Raw genomic sequence first — 19,162 nt, 5'->3', positions numbered from 1 at the left:
AAAAGAAAATTTAAAAATGGGCGTGGCTCCGCCCTTTTTCATTTAATTTGTCTAGGATACTTTTAACGCCATAAGTCGAACAAAAATTAACCAATCCTTTTGAAATTTTGTAGGGGCATAGATTTTATGGCGTTAACTGTTTTCTGTGAAAATGGGCGAAATCGGTTGATGTCACGCCCAGTTTTTATACACAGTCGTCCGTCAGTCCTTCCGCATGGCCGTTAACACGATAACTTGAGCAAAAATCGATATGTCTTTACTAAACTCAGTTCACGTACTTATCTGAACTCACTTTATCTTGGTATGAAAAATGAACGAAATCCGACTATGACCACGCCCACTTTTTCGATATCGAAAATTACGAATAATGAAAAAAATGCCATAATTCTATACCAAATACGAAAAAAGGGATGAAATATGGTAAGATAATTGGATTGTTTTATTGACGCGAAAGATACCTTTAGAAAAAACTTTATAAAATGGTTGTAACACCTACCATATTAAGTAGAAGAAAATGAAAAAGTTCTGCAGGGCGAAATAAAAAACCCTTAAAATCTTGGCAGGTATTACATATATAAATAAATTAGCGGTATCCAACAGATGATGTTCTGGGTCACCCTGGTCCCCATTTTGGTCGATATCTGGAAAACGCCTTCACATATACAACTACCACCACTCCCTTTTAAACTCTCATTAATACCTTTAATTTGATACCCATATCTTACAAACTCATTCTAGAGTCACCCCTGGTCCACCTTTATGGCGATATTTCGAAAAGGCGAACACCTATAGAACGAAGGCCCACTCCCTTTTAAAAATACTCATTAACATCTTTCATTTGATACCCATATCGAACAAACAAAGTCTAGAGTCACCCCTGGTCCAGAAAGGCACACTCCCTCTTAAAATACTCATTAACTCCTTTCGTTTGATACCCATATTGCACAACCGAATTCTAGAGTCACCCCTGGCCCACCTTTATGGCGATATCTCGAAACGGCGTCCACCTATGGAACTAAGGATTACTCCCTTTTAAAATACTCATTAACACCTTTCATTTGATACCCATATCGTACAAACGCATTCTAGAGTCACACCTGGTCCATCTTTATGGCGATATCTCGAAAAGGCGTCCACCTATAGAACGAAGGCCCACTCCCTTTTAAAACTACTCATTAACACCTTTCATTTGATACCCATATCGTACAAACAAAGTCTAGAGTCACCCCTGGTCCAGAAAGGCCCACTCCCTCTTAAAATACTCATTAACTCCTTTGGGTTGATACCCATATTGCACAAACGAATTATAGAGTCACCCCTGGTCCACCTTTATGGCGATATCTCGAAAAGGGGTCCACCTATAGAACTAAGCCCCACGCCCTTTTAAAATAATCATTAACACCTTTCATTTGATACCCATATCATACAAACAAATTCTAAAGTCACCCCTGGTCCACCTTTATGGCGATATCTCGAAAAGGCGAACACCTATAAAACGAAGGCCCACTCCCTTTTAAAAATACTCATTAACACCTTTCATTTGATACCCATATCGTACAAACAAAGTCTAGAGTCACCCCTGGTCTACCTTTATTGCGATACCTCGAAAATGCGTCCACCTATAGAACTAAGGCCCACTCCCTCTTAAAATACTCATTAACTCCTTTGATACCCATATTGCACAAACGAATTCTAGAGTCACCCCTGGCCCACCTTTATGGCGATATCTCGAAACGACGTCCACCTATAGAACTAAGGCCCACTCCCTTTTAAAATACTCATTAACACCTTTCGTTTGATGCCCATATTGTGCAAACAAATTCTAGGGTCACCCCTGGTCCACCTTTATGGCGATATCTCGAAACGGCGTCCACCTATGGAACTAAGGATTACTCCCTTTTAAAATGCTCATTAACACCTTTCATTTGATACCCATATCGTACAAACACATTCTAGAGTCACCCCTGGTCCATCTTTACGGCGATATCTCGAAAAGGCGTCCATCTATAGAACTTAGGTCCACGCCCTTTTAAAATACTCATTAATACCTTTCATTTGATACCCATATCGTACAAACGCATTCTAGAGTCAACCCTGATCCACCTTTATGGCTATATCCCTAAATGGCGTCCACCTATAGAACTATGGCCCACTCCCTCATAAAATACTCTTTAATGCCTTTCATTTGATACACATGTCATACAAACACATTCCAGGGTTTCCCTCGGTTCATTTTCCTACATGGTTATTTTCCCTTATGTTGTCACCATAGCTCTCAACTGAGTATGTAATGTTCGGTTACACCCGAACTTAACCTTCCTTACTTGTTTACTCTCTGCTTTTCATTCATACGTATGTGTATTTTTAAATAATAAAAAAATGTTATATTATTCTAATATATATCATCTCTGCCGGGGTGCGATTCAGCTCAGGATATGTCAAAACAACAAGAAACCTACAATTAAATGCAGATTCACGTGTCATTTGCCAAGGATTTACCGGTAAACAAGGTACTTTCCACAACCAACATGCTTTGGAATACGGTACAAAATTGGTTGGATGTACATATTTTCCCAAAAAAGGGTGGAACTACGCATCTTGGTTTGCCAGTATTTGCTTCGGTAATTTATATTGATTTGTATTGATTAAACATTGCAATAGTAGATAATGTAATGTGAATTAAAATTGAATAGGTAGCCGAAGCAAAAAATGCAACTGATCCGCATGCAACTGTTGTTTATGTGCCGCCAACGGGAGCTGCTGCTGCTATCATAGCAGTATTACAAGCACGACATTTCTTTGATTGGTTGCATAATCGAAATTGTGCCCTAACATGATATGGTTGGCGTTAAGCACGCTATGTTAAAGCAAATTAAATCTCGTCTAGTCAGGCCCGATTGTCCAGGATCATCGCACCAGAAATGGTAAGTAAATTGCCTACCATATTAAATATATAAACAACATGTATGAATTTGTTAGTGATAATTTGTCATGCTTTTCTTGATAATCAACTGAAGAAGGCAAATACCAAAGAGTTCGAAGTTCATGTAAATACCAATTGATTTCTTTAAATAGCGTTTGGAGAACAAAACCCATATGTATGTATGCATACAACTGCATAGAAAGGGAGGGATTAATTAATTATGATCAGTAGATTTATAGGATTTTTATTATTTTCCCTGCGTCGCCGTTGCCATTACATTGCGTTAAGAGAGGACATCAACACCTTACCCACAACCAGTTAAAATTTTAGTAAATTTTGCTCTTTTCATTACTGATTCAAAACGTGGGAAGTTATATATGTAGCATTCCATGGAGAATGGTAAATTTTAGCAGACTTTCGCATTGCGGTCATTATTAATATTCAATCCCTAGAAGGTTCAATGTAGTCATATCAATAGGTCCGGAGATGGTCGTGTTAGTACCTCAATGGTGCTTGTTACCGGAACGTAGATAGATAATTTATTGAGGATTGCACAGTGACTTGCACATCTCCTTCACAGCACCTCATCGTAGCCGACTTCTTTGATGAACCCTAGCAGAGTTCTTGGCTTGAGGGATTAAATGTGGGAATGCACTGGCCATGGTGAGCCCATAAACTTAGCCCTACGTTTTGAGATTGCCTCGTATTCTTGGAGGATATGGTCCGCCGTCTGCTGATCGATCACAAAATCGGCATGTGTTATTCGATAGTATGCCCTGTTTCTGCATACGGCTGCTCAGTCTATAATGCCCTGTAAGAATAGCTCATGGGATTCTTCGGTTATCTTTCGATAGGTCTATTATTGCCCTGTAGCGACTTGTGCTATAACTTCATAACAGTAACTTAGATTGTCTCAAACCTGGCGTATTGCTCCAGTGTTCTTCTCTCTCTCCCCCCCCCCCCCCCCCTTCTCCTAATAAATGCCCCTGTGAGCCAACTGACAGGAACGGATCGGGATCGATGGGTCATGCAGTTCCTGCCTCTCTTTCCGGGTTGTCCGCCTGCTCTTGTTGTAGCAGTGCTTCGCCCCATCAAATAGGTGCGACAGATCACAAATTCTCATCAATGTCCTCTAACGGGAGTCCAAGGAAACAGAAAGTTTCAACAGGGGTGAACCATAATGAGAGGAGTGTTAGAGGCGTTGATTCCACAATACAGCTAAAGAGATGGTTGGTGTCAAATGGGGACTCATTATAAGCAGGACATATGTTTTGTATGTCGGGGTTGATTCTGGATAGGTAAGAGTTTAACCTGTTACAGTATCCAGATCGAAGTTGGGCTAGAGTGACTCCCGTTTCCTTGGGGACAGCGCGTTCCTACTCTGCTAGTTTTTTTCTTTGAGTACAGGATTCACCGGGCAATTCCTGGCATAGAGGTCCGACGCCTGTTTGTGGAGTTCACTCAGGACCTGCTTGTGTTTTTCAGCTTCATACGACTGTGTTCTCAGGTCCCGTATTTTCTCATAATGTAATGAGGGCGTGAACAACAAGAAGCCACAAAAGATTTGTAAAAGTTACGAGGACGTCGGGTTTTGGGATCAAGCCCAGAGCAACCTGTCCGATGCAACCATCCCTTGCACGTGACACACTGACAAGAGTATGACCGTCCTAAAAAGATTCTTTTCCGGCAAACGCAGCAAAACCATTTCTCATGGCCGGGGTCAGGAGGACACGGATTGGGTTCGATACCTTCCCGGAGGAGGGGAGTATGGCGCAGACCCGCTGCATGGATCTGCTGGGAGGATGATAATTTGTGGGAGGGACGCAACAAACTAAACACTAGAGTCCGCCTGCTCATTACCCTGTACTCCCCTGTGGCCTGGGACCCAGTGCAACAGTACTACGTTGTGCACCCAAGGACCAGTGCTGACTTTATTTCGAAATCCACAATTGCTTTTAGTGGGGCCTGACTGTCTGACTGAGTATGGCAATTGTTTCATTGGAGTATCAGCGCTGAAGGTTCAGCTTAGCGCACTAACATATGGCGAATACTTCCGCTTGAAAGTTGCTCGTATGTGCTTTTAGAGGTACTGAGATCTATAAGGGTCCGGAGATCTAGAATCAGCAAGTGGCTTAAGTCCTAGGAAGCTTCTAGTATTTGTCAAGAGGACTGAGTTTTTTTATAACATAGGTCCTGGTTCTTGATAGGGTTTTCAGCTTGGTCGTTAAAACAAACTTCTGGTAACACTACGGACTCATTCAGTCTATGTGAGATCCTCATGAAGCGGCCACTTCAACCTAACCTATATTTTGTATTTTGGTTTTTACTTTAGAATCTACCGGTTAAGTAAGCGATGTCAGCTAACTAAGCGCCTTCAAATGTAGATCCATAAGGAACATGATGTCGCCAGAGCCTCGGCTGTTAAAGAAACAGGATTTGCCACGGGTTGTTGACGTTGACAATTGGGTTGGAGAGGCTATATATTGCGCTGGCAACCCATTGAATGGATTGCGCTACAAAACCCCTTGAATCAATTTGGTATTTTAGTCGCCTCTTACGACAGGCATAGCTACCGCGGGTATACTCTAAGCCCACGAACCCGCTGGAGCCATGAGACGCGTGAGTGCACTTTGGGTGTCGCAAGGAAAGTTCCGTCGTGCCTGGTGTTGTTGGGTGAGCGGCCAGGCAAGGCAGCAGGGTTCACATGCACCATTCAGCAGGATACCCTCGCTGAGCCCAGAAAATCTGGGAAAATTAGATGTACTGCTCAGATCCAGCAAACGAGTATGTTCTGTACTGGCATATGATAAACTTGCAGACAACCAAACGTTTACTTTCCTGTCCAAAACAGAACTGGTGCTCGGCACTGCTGCTAAAGAAGAATATACGTAGTCATATCAATTCGTTCCCGGGTTACTCGGGGAAAGCAGTTTTAGCAGTACTTTGCCCGTTTCAATTTGCACATCCGTTCAAAGAACTTCGCATCTGCATTTATTCGTTTTTGTTTTTGTAGCACGCCTTATTTACTATCTATTACCCCAACATCTATCAATTATCCCTTGTTATAATCTTCGGGTACCCCCGCTACCGGAAGATGCCTTGGCATGGTGGAGGTTCACTTGAATTTACTTTACAGGTCCTGATTCTGGTTATCTGAAATCCCCTTGAGTATCTTGTATTTATTAAGCACTTCCGGTTATATTAAAAACTTTTTATCTATCCTTACTGATATTCGTTTCTTTTTCATTCTAGGTAATTCGATTTGACGATGTGGGCATGGCAATATTCAAGCTGTGGCTGTAAGAAGAACGTACATTTGCTCAAACTACAAGAAAACTGCGACATCTGTCCCTCGGCCTTTTTAGTATCACATATAAGGCCCTACCACGTATATTATGGGAAAGGGTCAAGTTCAAAGGCTCAACATCACCTGGAAATCGACTTTGATAGTACGAAATGGGGCTGCATATATTCCGGTATTATATCTACAACACTCATATCTATGCAAACTGATACTAACAACACCACCCGCACAGGAAAAAGTGAGCACCATCAGTGTGAGCTTCGAAACTCAAAATGGTTTCAGAAAGGGCACGATCACGAATAAGTTTATGTCTTTACATATGTAGTTTGTACATATAAATATGCACATATGTAAGGTTTACTAGAAAATTAAGGAAATTATTTGTAAAAACCATTGTATACATAATTTATTCATAATTAAATATTATTTAAACAAAAGGGACGCGTTTCATTCATATAAAAAGCGAATTGACAGAAGGTAACCGGTACGGGTAACCGATAGGCCAGTTACCCGTGCTGTTGTTGTTGCATATGTTTTGGTTAGCGATAACGAAAACATACCTAATGAAGTAACTTAAAAATGTAAATAACATCGAGCGAGAAGGAATGTCGAAAACACAATAGGTAAGAGCGAGAAAGCGAGTCACACGTACACTATTTTGAGAGAACGCATGCGTTACCTTTTTCACGACAGCAATGTAAAAGTCGTTAAGACGATAATTGGTGACAAAGTTATTGGTAACGATTAAGTAATCGATTAGGTAACGGGTACCTGTCTTGTAGGGAACATGAATAATCCCAGCAAAAATCTAGTGACCAAAGATGGCGACCAACAACAAAATATCCCATATTGCTCCACAATTGTTAGTATGGCAGAATGAGATGGCCTAATTGAAATGCCCGATACATATATGCTTGCATTTTCTTACATGCTATGTACCCTCAAATACGTCACAAAAATTTTCTGCGAATCCGCCATTTGTTATTTTCAGCTTGAAACGCAACAGCAGAGTAATAAAAAATTAATTAACAAATAATTTCGGATATAATAAAAACTAAATTTAAATTAAGTGTTGTGTGCGCTACGGTATTTGCATTTATATTTTCCACAAAGGAACCAAAATCAAGTGAGTTTTAATGAATGTAGGTTATTGCATTTTTGGTAGCATTTGCGTACAGTGAATAATTCAATTCGTGCATGCAATTTCTTTTGTGATTGTGGAAAAGATGTTGTGGAGAAAAAGTTTCAATTTATGTTGTCTTTTAATGCATGTTTATTGGAAAGCCAAGAAAAAATAGGCGCTCAGCATCAGGTGGGGTAATTGTTTTTGTATATAAATGAACATTGCGAAAAATGTGACTATCGCTGCTTTGATGAATGTGGTCGTTGTGAATATTTTTCCCTATGGTAATAGTCTAGTTGAGGGTTCGACTTCTAATACGCTACCAAAAATAACGACAGAGGTGTCAGAAGACGCGTATTAATTTCGAGAACAATAATCCGAAGGCGGAAAAAAAAAAATTTTTATCTCTGTCCGGAGATATTTGCAGTTGAAGTTGGTGATTTTCATGTGGTTGTTGTTGTGTTCGTGCCCACAAAAAAAATTGTGCATTGTGGGCTACCGCCACGGTTATACCACACACCCGGACTTGGCATGGCGTAGCCCAGGGTTATTATTTATAAGCGCGGCCGAAGGCCGCCAACACAGAAAGGTGTTTTGCGCAAAAATACTATGGATTCCACCCCCCGTTACGGAGGTACCGGTGGGTCAATCAAGGTGGTGATTGCAATATTTATAAGAATTTCAAAATAGGAATTAAGTTTAAAGGAACTTTACCACCAAAAAGTCCCATCGTGATTTCGTCGACCACATTTCACATGTTGATCCTATCGACGGGGTAGTTTTCATCGATCCCGAAAAAAGATCGCAAGGTGTTTGGACAAGTACTTGCCGCTTTCAGATATGGACGTAGGATTTGGACGTGCTTGGCCTGACATTTCGTAAAGACTTGTATTTAGCGCATGAGCAAATATATCCGCCACAACAAACTGAACGTTTGAAGTTCCTCCTTATTGTCCAGTTTCTTTGTCACTACAACCCGCGCTTGGCGATACGGGTAAATCTTGTGGCGTTGACTATGAGTTAAAAGCCTTCGTTGGTAAGTATAATTAACAGTAACCAATAGCTACATTGTAAAAAAAAATAATGCACAAGTATATTAAAAAAATACTATTTGGAGCCTGAGAATCAGATTCACTTGGGCAAATCATAAGAGTGGTATTCGTGTAACATTTTCAGTTGTTTCCATTGTTTCAAATATATAATTTGTTTAAATCATAGGGTAATTCTTTACTTTAGCTCACAACTGCTAAAACTCGTGCAAAATTATTGGGAGGGGTGTCAAAAGACGTGCTTTGGGCCCAGGATCACAAATTAGAAAATTTTCATGTGGTTGTTGTAATTTTGATGATTTTGTTGAACCCACAAGAAAAGGTGGGTAAAAGTGTTTTGCGCAGATATAGTTTTGGTCTCTAAACCGGTGTTGGACCCACCCAGGAAAGGTGTTCTGTGCAAAATTACTTTGGATCCCACCCCCGGTTTCGGAATTCCCCAGGGCCATTTTTCGGGTTTGGAAATATCTTTTGACAGAAACTAATTATTTAATTTCCGCTTTCGGATTCGTGGTCCTGGGTTCATAACGCGTCTTTGACACCTCGCAATATTTTTGGATTGTATCCAGTGTAGAGTTAGATAATTCACGGTTGAAGGGAGGCACGATTGTTTGAGGGACATGGTTTATAATTTATTCAAGTCCATAAAGTTGAGTCTGAAAAAATCAAAAATTTAGAAACAAGTTTTTTCAATTTCAAAAGTTTTTCTAAGCAGGGTCGCCCCTACACAGTGATTTGGCTAACATTTACATTTTTTTATTCAATATTTAGGCAAGCATATACTTTGGAAAAGGTTAAGTATATCAGCAGTGGAAGCAGAATTTTTACGCTCGCGTGTTTGGGTCCGCGCTATTTTTGTGTTTCTGAACGTGTCCTATATCAGGTAAGAAATATGAAGAGAAGAACGTTTTATAACCTTTGCAGTCAGGAAAATCAAGAATTTAAGCGCAGTGTAGCCGAATACGCCAATATTTCAAAATTTGCTCGGGCAGATGCTGATTTTAATGCAGTTGCGACAGATGTGTGGGACACCACCTCCGAAAGCTCTTTCTGCCGTCAGGAATCTTCTGAATGTGCAACAGATGCTGAGAATACGTTCGACAGCTTCCCTTCTGAACTTTCGACTGCAGAAAAATTGTATTATATAAAGTCATGGGCCATGCGACATAATATTACCCAAGAAGCATTAAATGATCTCGTTCGGACCTTATTAATTATTGGGGTGAAAAATCTGCCGCTGTCGGCACAGACAATTCTTGAAACACCCAAAAATAGTGTGGAAGTACAGAATATTCTCGGTGGTGAGTTTGCATACTATGGCATTCAGTCCTACTTCGAGTCAAGGTTGTTTCCTAGTCTAAAAAACGCTACACAAGTATTAATAGATGTGGGAATTGATGGTCTCAAACCATTTGAAAGTTCGAAGAGAGTGCTATGGCCGATTCTAGGATCAATTGTCGGTAATGCAATTGAGCGTCCTTTTTTTATTGCGTGTTTTTCAGGAAAACAAAAACCAACAAACGCAAACGGTTTTTTGAAAGACTTCGCGGAGGAAGTTAGTCTATTAAGGATAAATGGCTTGAAAGTAGGCTCATTCCCCGATTTGAAACGGTTTGATGTTCATCTATTTATATGCGATTCACCCGCACGAGCTTTTATTTCTGGAGTACAAGGACATAGCGGAAAACACAGTTGTCCTAAGTGTTGCCAGGTGGGAGAACGTATAGGAACAAGATTGTCATTCTCAAAACAGATATGTGAGTTGCGAACCGACTTATCCTTTAAGAACAGACTTGACAAGGAACACCATAACTTACAACAACAAAGTGTGCTTGAGGCAGCAAACTTTCGTATGGTATCCCAATTCCCCCTAGATCCAATGCATCTTGTTGATCTAGGCGTGACAAAAAAACTGCTTCAGCAATTGGTTAACAAGGGAAACATTGCTGAAATGAATACAAGGTTTGACTATATATCTTCCTACGTCCCTTCAGAATTCGGAAGAGTTTGCAGAAATTTAGAAGAAAATAAAAACTGGAAATCAACAGAGTACAGACAGTTTTTACTTCATTCTGGGATATTTGTTTTAAAAGGTTGCGTTGATGATAATTTGTATTATCATTTCCTTCTTTTACATGCCAGCATACGAATCCTTTCTTGTGGAACATTTTGCGAAACCGAAACCAATGTTGTACAAGAAATGTTAGACGAGTTTGTCAACCTCTTTGGTGGAATTTACGGTGACGATTTAATTAGCTTTAACATCCACTGTTTGTTGCATTTGCCTGCGTGTGCCAGAGATAATGGGACTTTGGATCAATTCTCTGCATACAAATTTGAAAATTTTATGCAATTCCTCAAAAAGTTGATAAAAAAGCCCAATCAAATTTTGCAGCAACTTTATTTTCGCCTTCAGGAGAGAAAATGCCTAGAAATAAAAAAACATCAAAATATGGTTCTCTTATTATTGATCCAAAAAAAGAGAAGGATTCATATTTCTTTAGTAAGGGGACAGGTCCAATAAAAATAATAGAAACAATAAACGAATCGGGAAAGGACGTGGTAGTAGCGAACGCATTTCTTAAAGTCGAGAATTATTACGAAGCACCACTTGAGTCACTTTCAGCCCTTGGTATATTGGTTGGAAGTAGGTTGGATGAAATGAGACTTGAAATTTCCTGGGAAAATATTGAACATAAGTATTTTTGTATTCCTTTTGAAAATAAATATCTTCTCATACCCTTACTTCATAACCTTTTTCACAAATTTTCTAACTAATATTCTTATATTATCGCTTGCTCCAATTTGATGACATGCGGAGGTCCACACCAAAACGTAACATTTCCAAAATGTTTATTTTGGAAAATATATATATATATTATATTCGTAAGAAGCTTTCCTAAGGCATCAATGGTAAAATTAACTTTATCAATTTACTCGAATTCACATATGAATGAAATGTTACGTTTTGGCGAGTGTAGTATGCTTTATTATTTTTTATTAATATGAATAGTCACATACATAATATCTTCTTGATGTAAAAATTCAAAAATTACAAAGTTCAAAGTAACTTAAAACAAAGTTAAATAAAAATAATAACCCTACAGTGAGGACCTCCTCATATATTTTCAAACAAATTACTATAAATGCTACTCGTAATTGTATTTCTTTTTTTTCATGGAGAACATATGATCAGAAAGAATGGCGAGCCAGGACATATTTGAAGAAGACATAGATATGTATACCTCTACTTCGAATAGGAAAAGCAACGCCTTTTTAAATATTTCCAGCTCTACTACCAACCAAACATTCAAGGGTATGGTAGATGTACTTCCCTCCGCTCCCAATGCAACGGACCCCTATTTCGTGGATGTAGCACAACACAGCGAACCGTTTCCATCTCAATTGTATGCAAATAACGCCAATTTGCATAGTTCGTCTGGCTCTACAGCCAACCAACTAAGAATTAAAAAGGTAAAGCTGGTGAAGGGCAAAGTAAATGCCAATTTGGTCGATGAATTTGCTTCGAATTATATTGCAACAAACCCCCATGTCGTGGATGTAGCACAACACAGCGAACCGTTTCCATCTAAATTATATGCAAAGAACGCCAATCTCCGTCATCCGTCTAGCGCCACAACCAGCGAACCATATACGCCAAAATTCCGAAAGTTTTACTTGTCAAAGGGCTTCAATGCAACAAATGCGCATTTGGTCGATGTAGCACTACACAGCGAACCGTTTCCATCTAGCTCAAAAGCTATAAACAACAATTTCAATAATTCGTCCAGCTCTAGTACCAACCAAACACACAACAAATTGATTGATTTACTTCCCTCCAATTCCGATTCAGCAAACGCCGATTTCATCGATGTAGCACAACACAGCGCGTCCTTTCACTCTTCCTTAAATACAACGAGTACCGTTTTGAATAATGCGGCTACTTCCTTAACCAACGAAGGAACATTCCCTACAACAAACGAAAATATAATGGCAATACTACAAACAATATTACAGAAGCATATCGACCTGGAATTTAGATTGACTAAGATTGAAGAAAAGGTGCGTAGTGAAATATTGAACTGTTATTTGTGAAACCCTAGCAATTGTAGCCGCAATACCTTGATTCTCTTTAATTATTATTTATGCTATCATTTCAGCTTCCAGAATTGGCAGAAGTCATGGCTATCTATAAGGTCATGCGTGACTCATAAGTTCTGATTAAGAAAACGCACAAAATAGTATGCCGTATCAGCGGAGAAACGGAAAATGATACTCACACCGAGCTCTCTATCGTTATGCCACTAACATCGCTGGATTCAGTTTATGACATTGAGAAAAAGTTGGACTCAGATGATTATCAAGAATCAATGGTATTTTTGAATATTTTTAATTGTGTTTCATAACTTAAATTGGTGGTTTTCATTTAGAAATCATTATCTTTATGCTGAAAGGTGCATCATTAGACATTATTGGAGTAATGAGAAAACTTTTCTCTGACGTTCTTTTCAATTTTAACTGGGACGGAGTACAGGGCAAACGATCTTTATCTAAACTGAAACTAGTGAACAGCGTACTTTTTGGTAGTGTAATTTAAATAGCTTTAAAATGTTATTACTAACATTGTCCATTCCTATTAATTTAGACGTTTTCAAACTGCAAGGCAGGATCGACTTCGAAGACAGCATGAGACGGTGTTTAACGCTGAGCCACAATCGGCATAAACAAAGGCGGTATCTGACCCATAAATCCAGCTCTGAAACAGCATAAACCTACCTACAACAAACGAACAAGACACACTGAAATAATCTTGATTAAAAATTATATAAGAACCTAATAATTCTTTTTTTCCTACGTTCCTATTCTAAGCTTTTTATGCTCTTATTAAAATAATATTCAACAATCGCACAAAGTTTGCGAAGATTCTTAAAGCAATTTAATTGCAATGTATAAGAAAAAAGTATTTTGACTATAAATATTTGTGATGAACTTAACTGAAATAATTCTAAGTTTTTTCCTACGTTACTAAGCTTTTTATGCTCTAATTAAAATAAAATTCAACAATCGCACAAAGTTTGCGAAGAATTTTAAAGCAATTTAATTGCAATGTATAAGAAAAAAGTATTTTGACTATAAATATTTGTGATGAACTTAACTGAAATAATTCTAAGTTTTTTCCTACGTTACTAAGCTTTTTATGCTCTAATTAAAATAATATTCAACAATCGCACAAAGTTTGCGAAGCTTTTTAAAGCAATTTAAATGCAATGTATAAGAAAAAAGTATTTTGACTATAAATATTTGTGATGAACTTAACTGAAATAATTCTAAGTTTTTTCCTACGTTACTAAGCTTTTTATGCTCTAATTAAAATAATATTCAACAATCGCACAAAGTTTGCGAAGCTTTTTAAAGCAATTTAAATGCAATGTATAAGAAAAAAGTATTTTGACTATAAATATTTGTGATGAACTTAACTGAAATAATTCTAAGTTTTTTCCTACGTTACTAAGCTTTTTATGCTCTAATTAAAATAATATTCAACAATCGCACAAAGTTTGCGAAGCTTTTTAAAGCAATTTAAATGCAATGTATAAGAAAAAAGTATTTTGACTATAAATATTTGTGATGAATTTAACTGAAATAATTCTAAGTTTTTTCCTACGTTACTAAACTTTTTATGCTCTAATTAAAATAATATTCAACAATCGCACAAAGTTTGCGAAGCTTTTTAAAGCAATTTAAATGCAATGTATAAGAAAAAAGTATTTTGACTATAAATATTTGTGATGAACTTAACTGAAATAATTCTAAGTTTTTTCCTACGTTACTAAGCTTTTTATGCTCTAATTAAAATAATACTCGAATTTCAGAACCTGCCTGAATATTCAACAATCGCACAAAGTTTGCAAAGATTTTTAAAGCAATCTAATTGCAACGAATTTGTCAATAATTTTTAACCAAAATTTATAAAATAGATGTATAACAAAAAAATATTTTGAATATAAATAATTGCTGATGAATTTAACTGACAGTACCAATACCATCAACTAAATAGTCCTTATAAATATTGTAATCACATAATTCAAAACAAAAAATTACTATGAGTACCTACGTTTATTATTGCAAAATCACGAAGAAAGAAAATTGCATGAAGTACATTCAATCTAAAATTATGCCACAGAATGCATATATCGCATTTTAAACTAAAAAATATGAAAACTTAAAAAAATTTCAGATCGGTATTTAAGTGTAAATCGATCCATGAAAGCATCGTGAAATAACTTTTTTTTGGTAGTTAACGTTATCGTTTAGCCTGGTTTTGTTACCAATTTTGTTATTTTCGTGGTATAAATCAACATTCAACACAAATCTTCTCTGATTATGAGTTGAAATACTTTTTGGTTTAGGTTGTGATATGTAAAATTACATATTTTTGTACACAGTTCTAAAATGTAAAGGGAAAAATTTTATATTTGTGTATTAATTGAATTATTAAAAAGATATTGTTATATTAATGATATAGAGAAGCGCCGATACGAATGTAAGTGGTTTCAAACCACTGGTAGGCAATTCACCAATTTAACTGTCAAAAAAATGTTAAATTGTTCATTTTATGTAAAAAAAATTTGAAAGTTGCAATTGAAGTTCTGAAAGCTCGGAAATTTCAATTGAAGTTCAAATAATTACAATTGAAGTTCACAATTTTCAATAGAAGTTCAGTAAATTATAATTGAAGCTCAGGAATTTCAACTGCAGTTCAGCAAATTACAACTGAAGTTCAGAAAATAACAATTTAAGTTCAATTATAATTTTCTGAACTACAAACAGAAATTCTGAACTTCAATTTTAATTTTCTGAACTACAAATTGAAATTCTGAGCTTGAATTTAATTTTCTGAACTTGAACTGAAATTTTTGAACTTCAATTGTAACTTTCGAACTTCAATTGCAGCTTTCTGAACTAAAATAAAAAAGTTATAGCATTAAAATTGGCGAATTACAAGTCAACTTACCCAAATTGTGAATTGCCTACTCACGATTTGATGGTTTACTGCAACAAATAGTTCTGTTAGTTCTTTTCTTTTGTTTTCTATATCATTAATTAATTTATTTAAGTTTCCCTTAACTTTGTTTGCATACAATCGCATACAATAAAATTTGTATTTATGGGTCACCAACAAGACTGAAAAACTATTCCTTAAGACTTATAGTTAATAATTTACAACTATTATAAATAATGTAATATATTGTAAAAATGTTTAATAAAAGAAATGTTAATAGATTTGAATTAAAGAAATATTTTATTTATATAGCAGTATAATCCAAGTAAAAAAACGGTCATAACACTAGTAAAAAGACGGTCATATTAACGTAAAAATACTCGTAAAGTTACAGGTATATAACTCAAAAAATGATTGCCAGAACGTGAATGTAAGAACAGTACAGCACTATAGTTTGTTTACTTTTCGATAACCTAAAACCGTATATGTGTGAGCAGTATGGACAATCACATAAATAGGTACGACGGAATGGACTGGTCACAAATGTTACTGCTGCTCTGTACAAATGCTACTTAGCGATTTACGTGTTCCATCGACACAGCTGTTAGTCATTTTCCTAGTCAATTTACGGGCACATTTTTGCTGGGATGCGACCCTACACGCAAAAATGCAGATACATTTGCCGTGTTTCAGTGAGTTTTATAGCTCCGGCTCAAGCTCAATTCTCACGGGAATGCCCTGGATCATTGAGAAGCAGATGTCGTGAAATTTTCGCACACGTGAAATGTGATAGGCAGATGTCGCCGCTGTTTTTCATTTAACTCATACGGCGAAAGGCTAAGCAGCGACATCTATTTTTGAAAAAGTAGGTATATTAAAGGCCGCGTTGCCAACCTAAAAAGAAGTAATTAACAAATTATCTGGCTCACAAATTGAACCAGACTTCTATCTGGATTTATCTGGCTCAAATCGTTGTTGCATTTACATGCAAATTATTTATCTGGCTCAGGATTTTGCCACCGGATGATAGCTATTATTATAATGATTGATTGCCTTTTTACTTTTGACTGGGCGGCAGCTTTAAATTGTGAATTTTTAAATAGTTTAAGTTTTTGGGTAAAACAAACCCTGTTTGCAAATCAGCTTAAAAATAAAGAAAAAGCTACATGCATTGCAACAATTTGGAACAAATAAAGCTCTAATGTGACATACTATAAAGTCTTGCATTTTTCATTTTGTTGCTGCCATCACGCGCCCACTAAGTATTGTCAAGAACTTCCATTTTTTCGGATATTTGGACCAACCTCGTCAGAACCTCGACAATCCGGATAATTGTTTCCCTATTTTGGTTATTTGGTAAGAACAATTCCTTTTTTCCACGTAAGGATTGGGAAAATTTTGCTACAACAATTGGGTTGGAGAAGCTATATATTGCGCTACACAACCCCTTGAATCCCAAGCTTATAACCTATTCACCCCTATTCTGCATTTCGATTAAGTTCCCGTTCTACGCTCCGCTTTAATCGAAGTTGGGTATTCTGCGGAATCGTAACGAGAAGAGGAAGAGCAAATGATTTTTCGAAATCAGCTATTTGTACGGAATGTGTGAACATTGGAACAAAATAAATTAAAGAAAATTTTTAAAAAACACTGAAAATCGTTTATATTTTATTGTCCACGCCATTTTGTACAAAAAAAAAGCAATAGAATATATTGCCGCAGTGTTATATTTTTTTGAGTGAGGTGCTTTCATAATTGTATGTGTGTTTTGTCGTTCTTTTGGCCAATTCCCTGCCGTGGCCACCAAGTTTTGTTAAAACGGATTCCTGCACGAATATAGTTGACATTTTCTGAATTTTATGGATGCTAATTCCATTGTAATGGCCTAAAATACTTTATGAAGATTTATTTATTCTTTCCGCAAAGATTTTTTACGTTTTCGCTTCACCTTCCTCTACTCCGGCAGCTTGCTTTGGCATATAACTGGACCCAACAAACAGACACAAATTATAGCTGCCTATTATACTGGAATCAATAGCCGCCCCATTATTTGTGGAGTTGGAAAGCAACGCATACGAAAATGGCCAGGCGAGAATGGAAAGGCAAAGTTTGCGAGATTTGTGTTTCCGCCAACAAATTTGCAACTTAGAAAAACGGAACTCCGATCGGAATGCAGAATAAACAAAATCGAACGATTCGAAGTTGGATCGAAAAAGATTGGAACACAGAATACCAAAATTGCCAAATCGAAAAAATTCCAATCCAAGTCGAAATGCAGAATAGGGCTGATTAAGTCTTTGATATTGTGGCAATTAGCTTTTCGATACATCACTATGCTGCTAGTAAAAAATTGCAGAACATCAAAGCAATATATAACTAGAAGTCAAACGTGAATATCAGATACAGAAATGAGAAATAAATAAGCAACTGTTGGAGAAGTCTGTTCGTGAAAAGTCTAGACCCTAGGATAAATAGGTGAACGAGGCAACTGAGAGTATATATAAGCAGCGCAAGTAGGGAGTAGTCAGTCAGTTTGATTTTAAGACTCCATAAGTAAAATACACGTGCAATCTAATTATGCAGTACTACTACCAAAGTAGTATAAATAAAAAATCTTTTGCTAAACTGAATATTTGAGTTATTTATTCGACAATTGAGCGATTCGAAAGATAACAAAGGGGCAGATTTATGAGGAGTTTCCTAAAATTCATTACGATATCTCGATATCGAGAACAAAGTCCCGTTGTGTCGTGAATGCTATAATTTTCGATAGTTTCACAAATCGCCTGCGTACCGGTGCCGGATTTTATCATAGTGCTTTTTGGAGATGTTTCTGCTTATCCTTCTTGGAGGCGGCGCTAGATCAAGCAGTTGTTTGTTTTGAGTCCAGGTTTGTGACAATTTAGCAAAAACTGTCTATTGGGCATTTTGTTTGTTTATCTTTTTCGAGGGGTCGTAAGAAGACATCCCGTGATAGTTTTGAGTGCAGCATTGGCAGACCTGCAGCTTTGCCAGCGTGAGTTTTTTAGATCGGGCTACCAGACTGACGACGCATTTGTATTCCAGAAAGAGAAAGATGAGAGATTTCATTTTAAATAAATTGCCAATTTGAATTTCATTTCATTACGGTACGATTAAAAATGTTTTATATGATTGTTTATGGGAGTTTTTTCATACTCCTTTGTTAAGAGGATCTACAAACTAAAGATCCCGTTGACAGTTGCCACATTTTTAATCGACCTGCAGACGAAACATCAAATATACGGGGACAAGTCAAGATAAGAGCACTCATTGAAAGTTTTTTTAGCGTGCGTCTCTAACAGCAACTTCCCTATGGAAAGTGCTAGTTTCCTTGAGGACTTTGATGAAGGCTTGTGAAATGATACTCAAGAAATCTGCCAGACTGTCTCGTCCACTATTTGACTACTTTGTACTATTTCCGTTAAGGAACTTGGGATCGCCAGAACCCCGCCTGCTATGATTCGCAGCGAGCATTTAAGGTTGGCAAAGCTTTGAAGCTAAAAAGCTTTGTATTGCTCTTAATCTTATCGCAGAGCAGGGATAGCTCGCTTGAATTGTTACGAAACGGTTAAAACCGATTGGGTTGTTAAGGGCCAGTGATCGATGATGAATCTTAAAAATAAAAACCATCCGAAGATATCTCTGACACAAAAAACTTTTCAGTAGATGTTTTTCGAAGTTGGCATACAAAGTATTAGCAAAATCGATATTTTCTCCATGTTTTTTGTCTACTTCTCGA

General features: G+C 37.1%; 1 protein-coding gene and 1 long non-coding RNA gene across 7 annotated transcripts; both read left to right on the top strand.

Annotated features, from left to right (window-relative positions):
* The first annotated feature begins 2,187 nt into the window (after nucleotides 1-2,187).
* Nucleotides 2,188-6,682, top strand: LOC137239761 (uncharacterized). The gene is made up of 3 exons (XR_010949470.1): nucleotides 2,188-2,621; nucleotides 2,694-2,924; nucleotides 6,176-6,682. It is a non-coding gene; the product is annotated as an uncharacterized lncRNA (long non-coding RNA).
* A 511-nt stretch (nucleotides 6,683-7,193) lies between these two features.
* LOC137239758 (uncharacterized) lies at nucleotides 7,194-15,698 on the top strand. 6 transcript variants are annotated; one of them, XM_067765386.1, is made up of 6 exons: nucleotides 7,196-7,353; nucleotides 9,171-9,282; nucleotides 11,583-12,461; nucleotides 12,560-12,772; nucleotides 12,830-12,982; nucleotides 13,045-15,698. In XM_067765386.1, exons 3-4 carry the CDS (start codon nucleotides 11,601-11,603, stop codon nucleotides 12,611-12,613), a joined length of 915 nt encoding a protein of 304 aa, XP_067621487.1. In that variant the 5' UTR covers nucleotides 7,196-7,353; nucleotides 9,171-9,282; nucleotides 11,583-11,600; the 3' UTR covers nucleotides 12,614-12,772; nucleotides 12,830-12,982; nucleotides 13,045-15,698. The 6 variants fall into 6 exon arrangements, with proteins under 6 accessions (XP_067621485.1, XP_067621487.1, XP_067621486.1 ...); XM_067765387.1 differs by lacking the exon at nucleotides 7,196-7,353 and adding an exon at nucleotides 8,467-9,048; XM_067765384.1 differs by having other exon boundaries at nucleotides 7,194-7,353; nucleotides 9,171-12,461.
* The last annotated feature ends 3,464 nt before the right edge of the window (nucleotides 15,699-19,162 follow it).

Source organism: Eurosta solidaginis, chromosome 2 (assembly GCF_040869045.1).
Source record: "Eurosta solidaginis isolate ZX-2024a chromosome 2, ASM4086904v1, whole genome shotgun sequence".
NCBI lineage: Eukaryota > Metazoa > Arthropoda > Insecta > Diptera > Tephritidae > Eurosta > Eurosta solidaginis.
The sequence above is the reverse complement of the archived record's forward strand: the minus strand, read 5'-3'. Positions and strand labels throughout refer to the sequence as shown.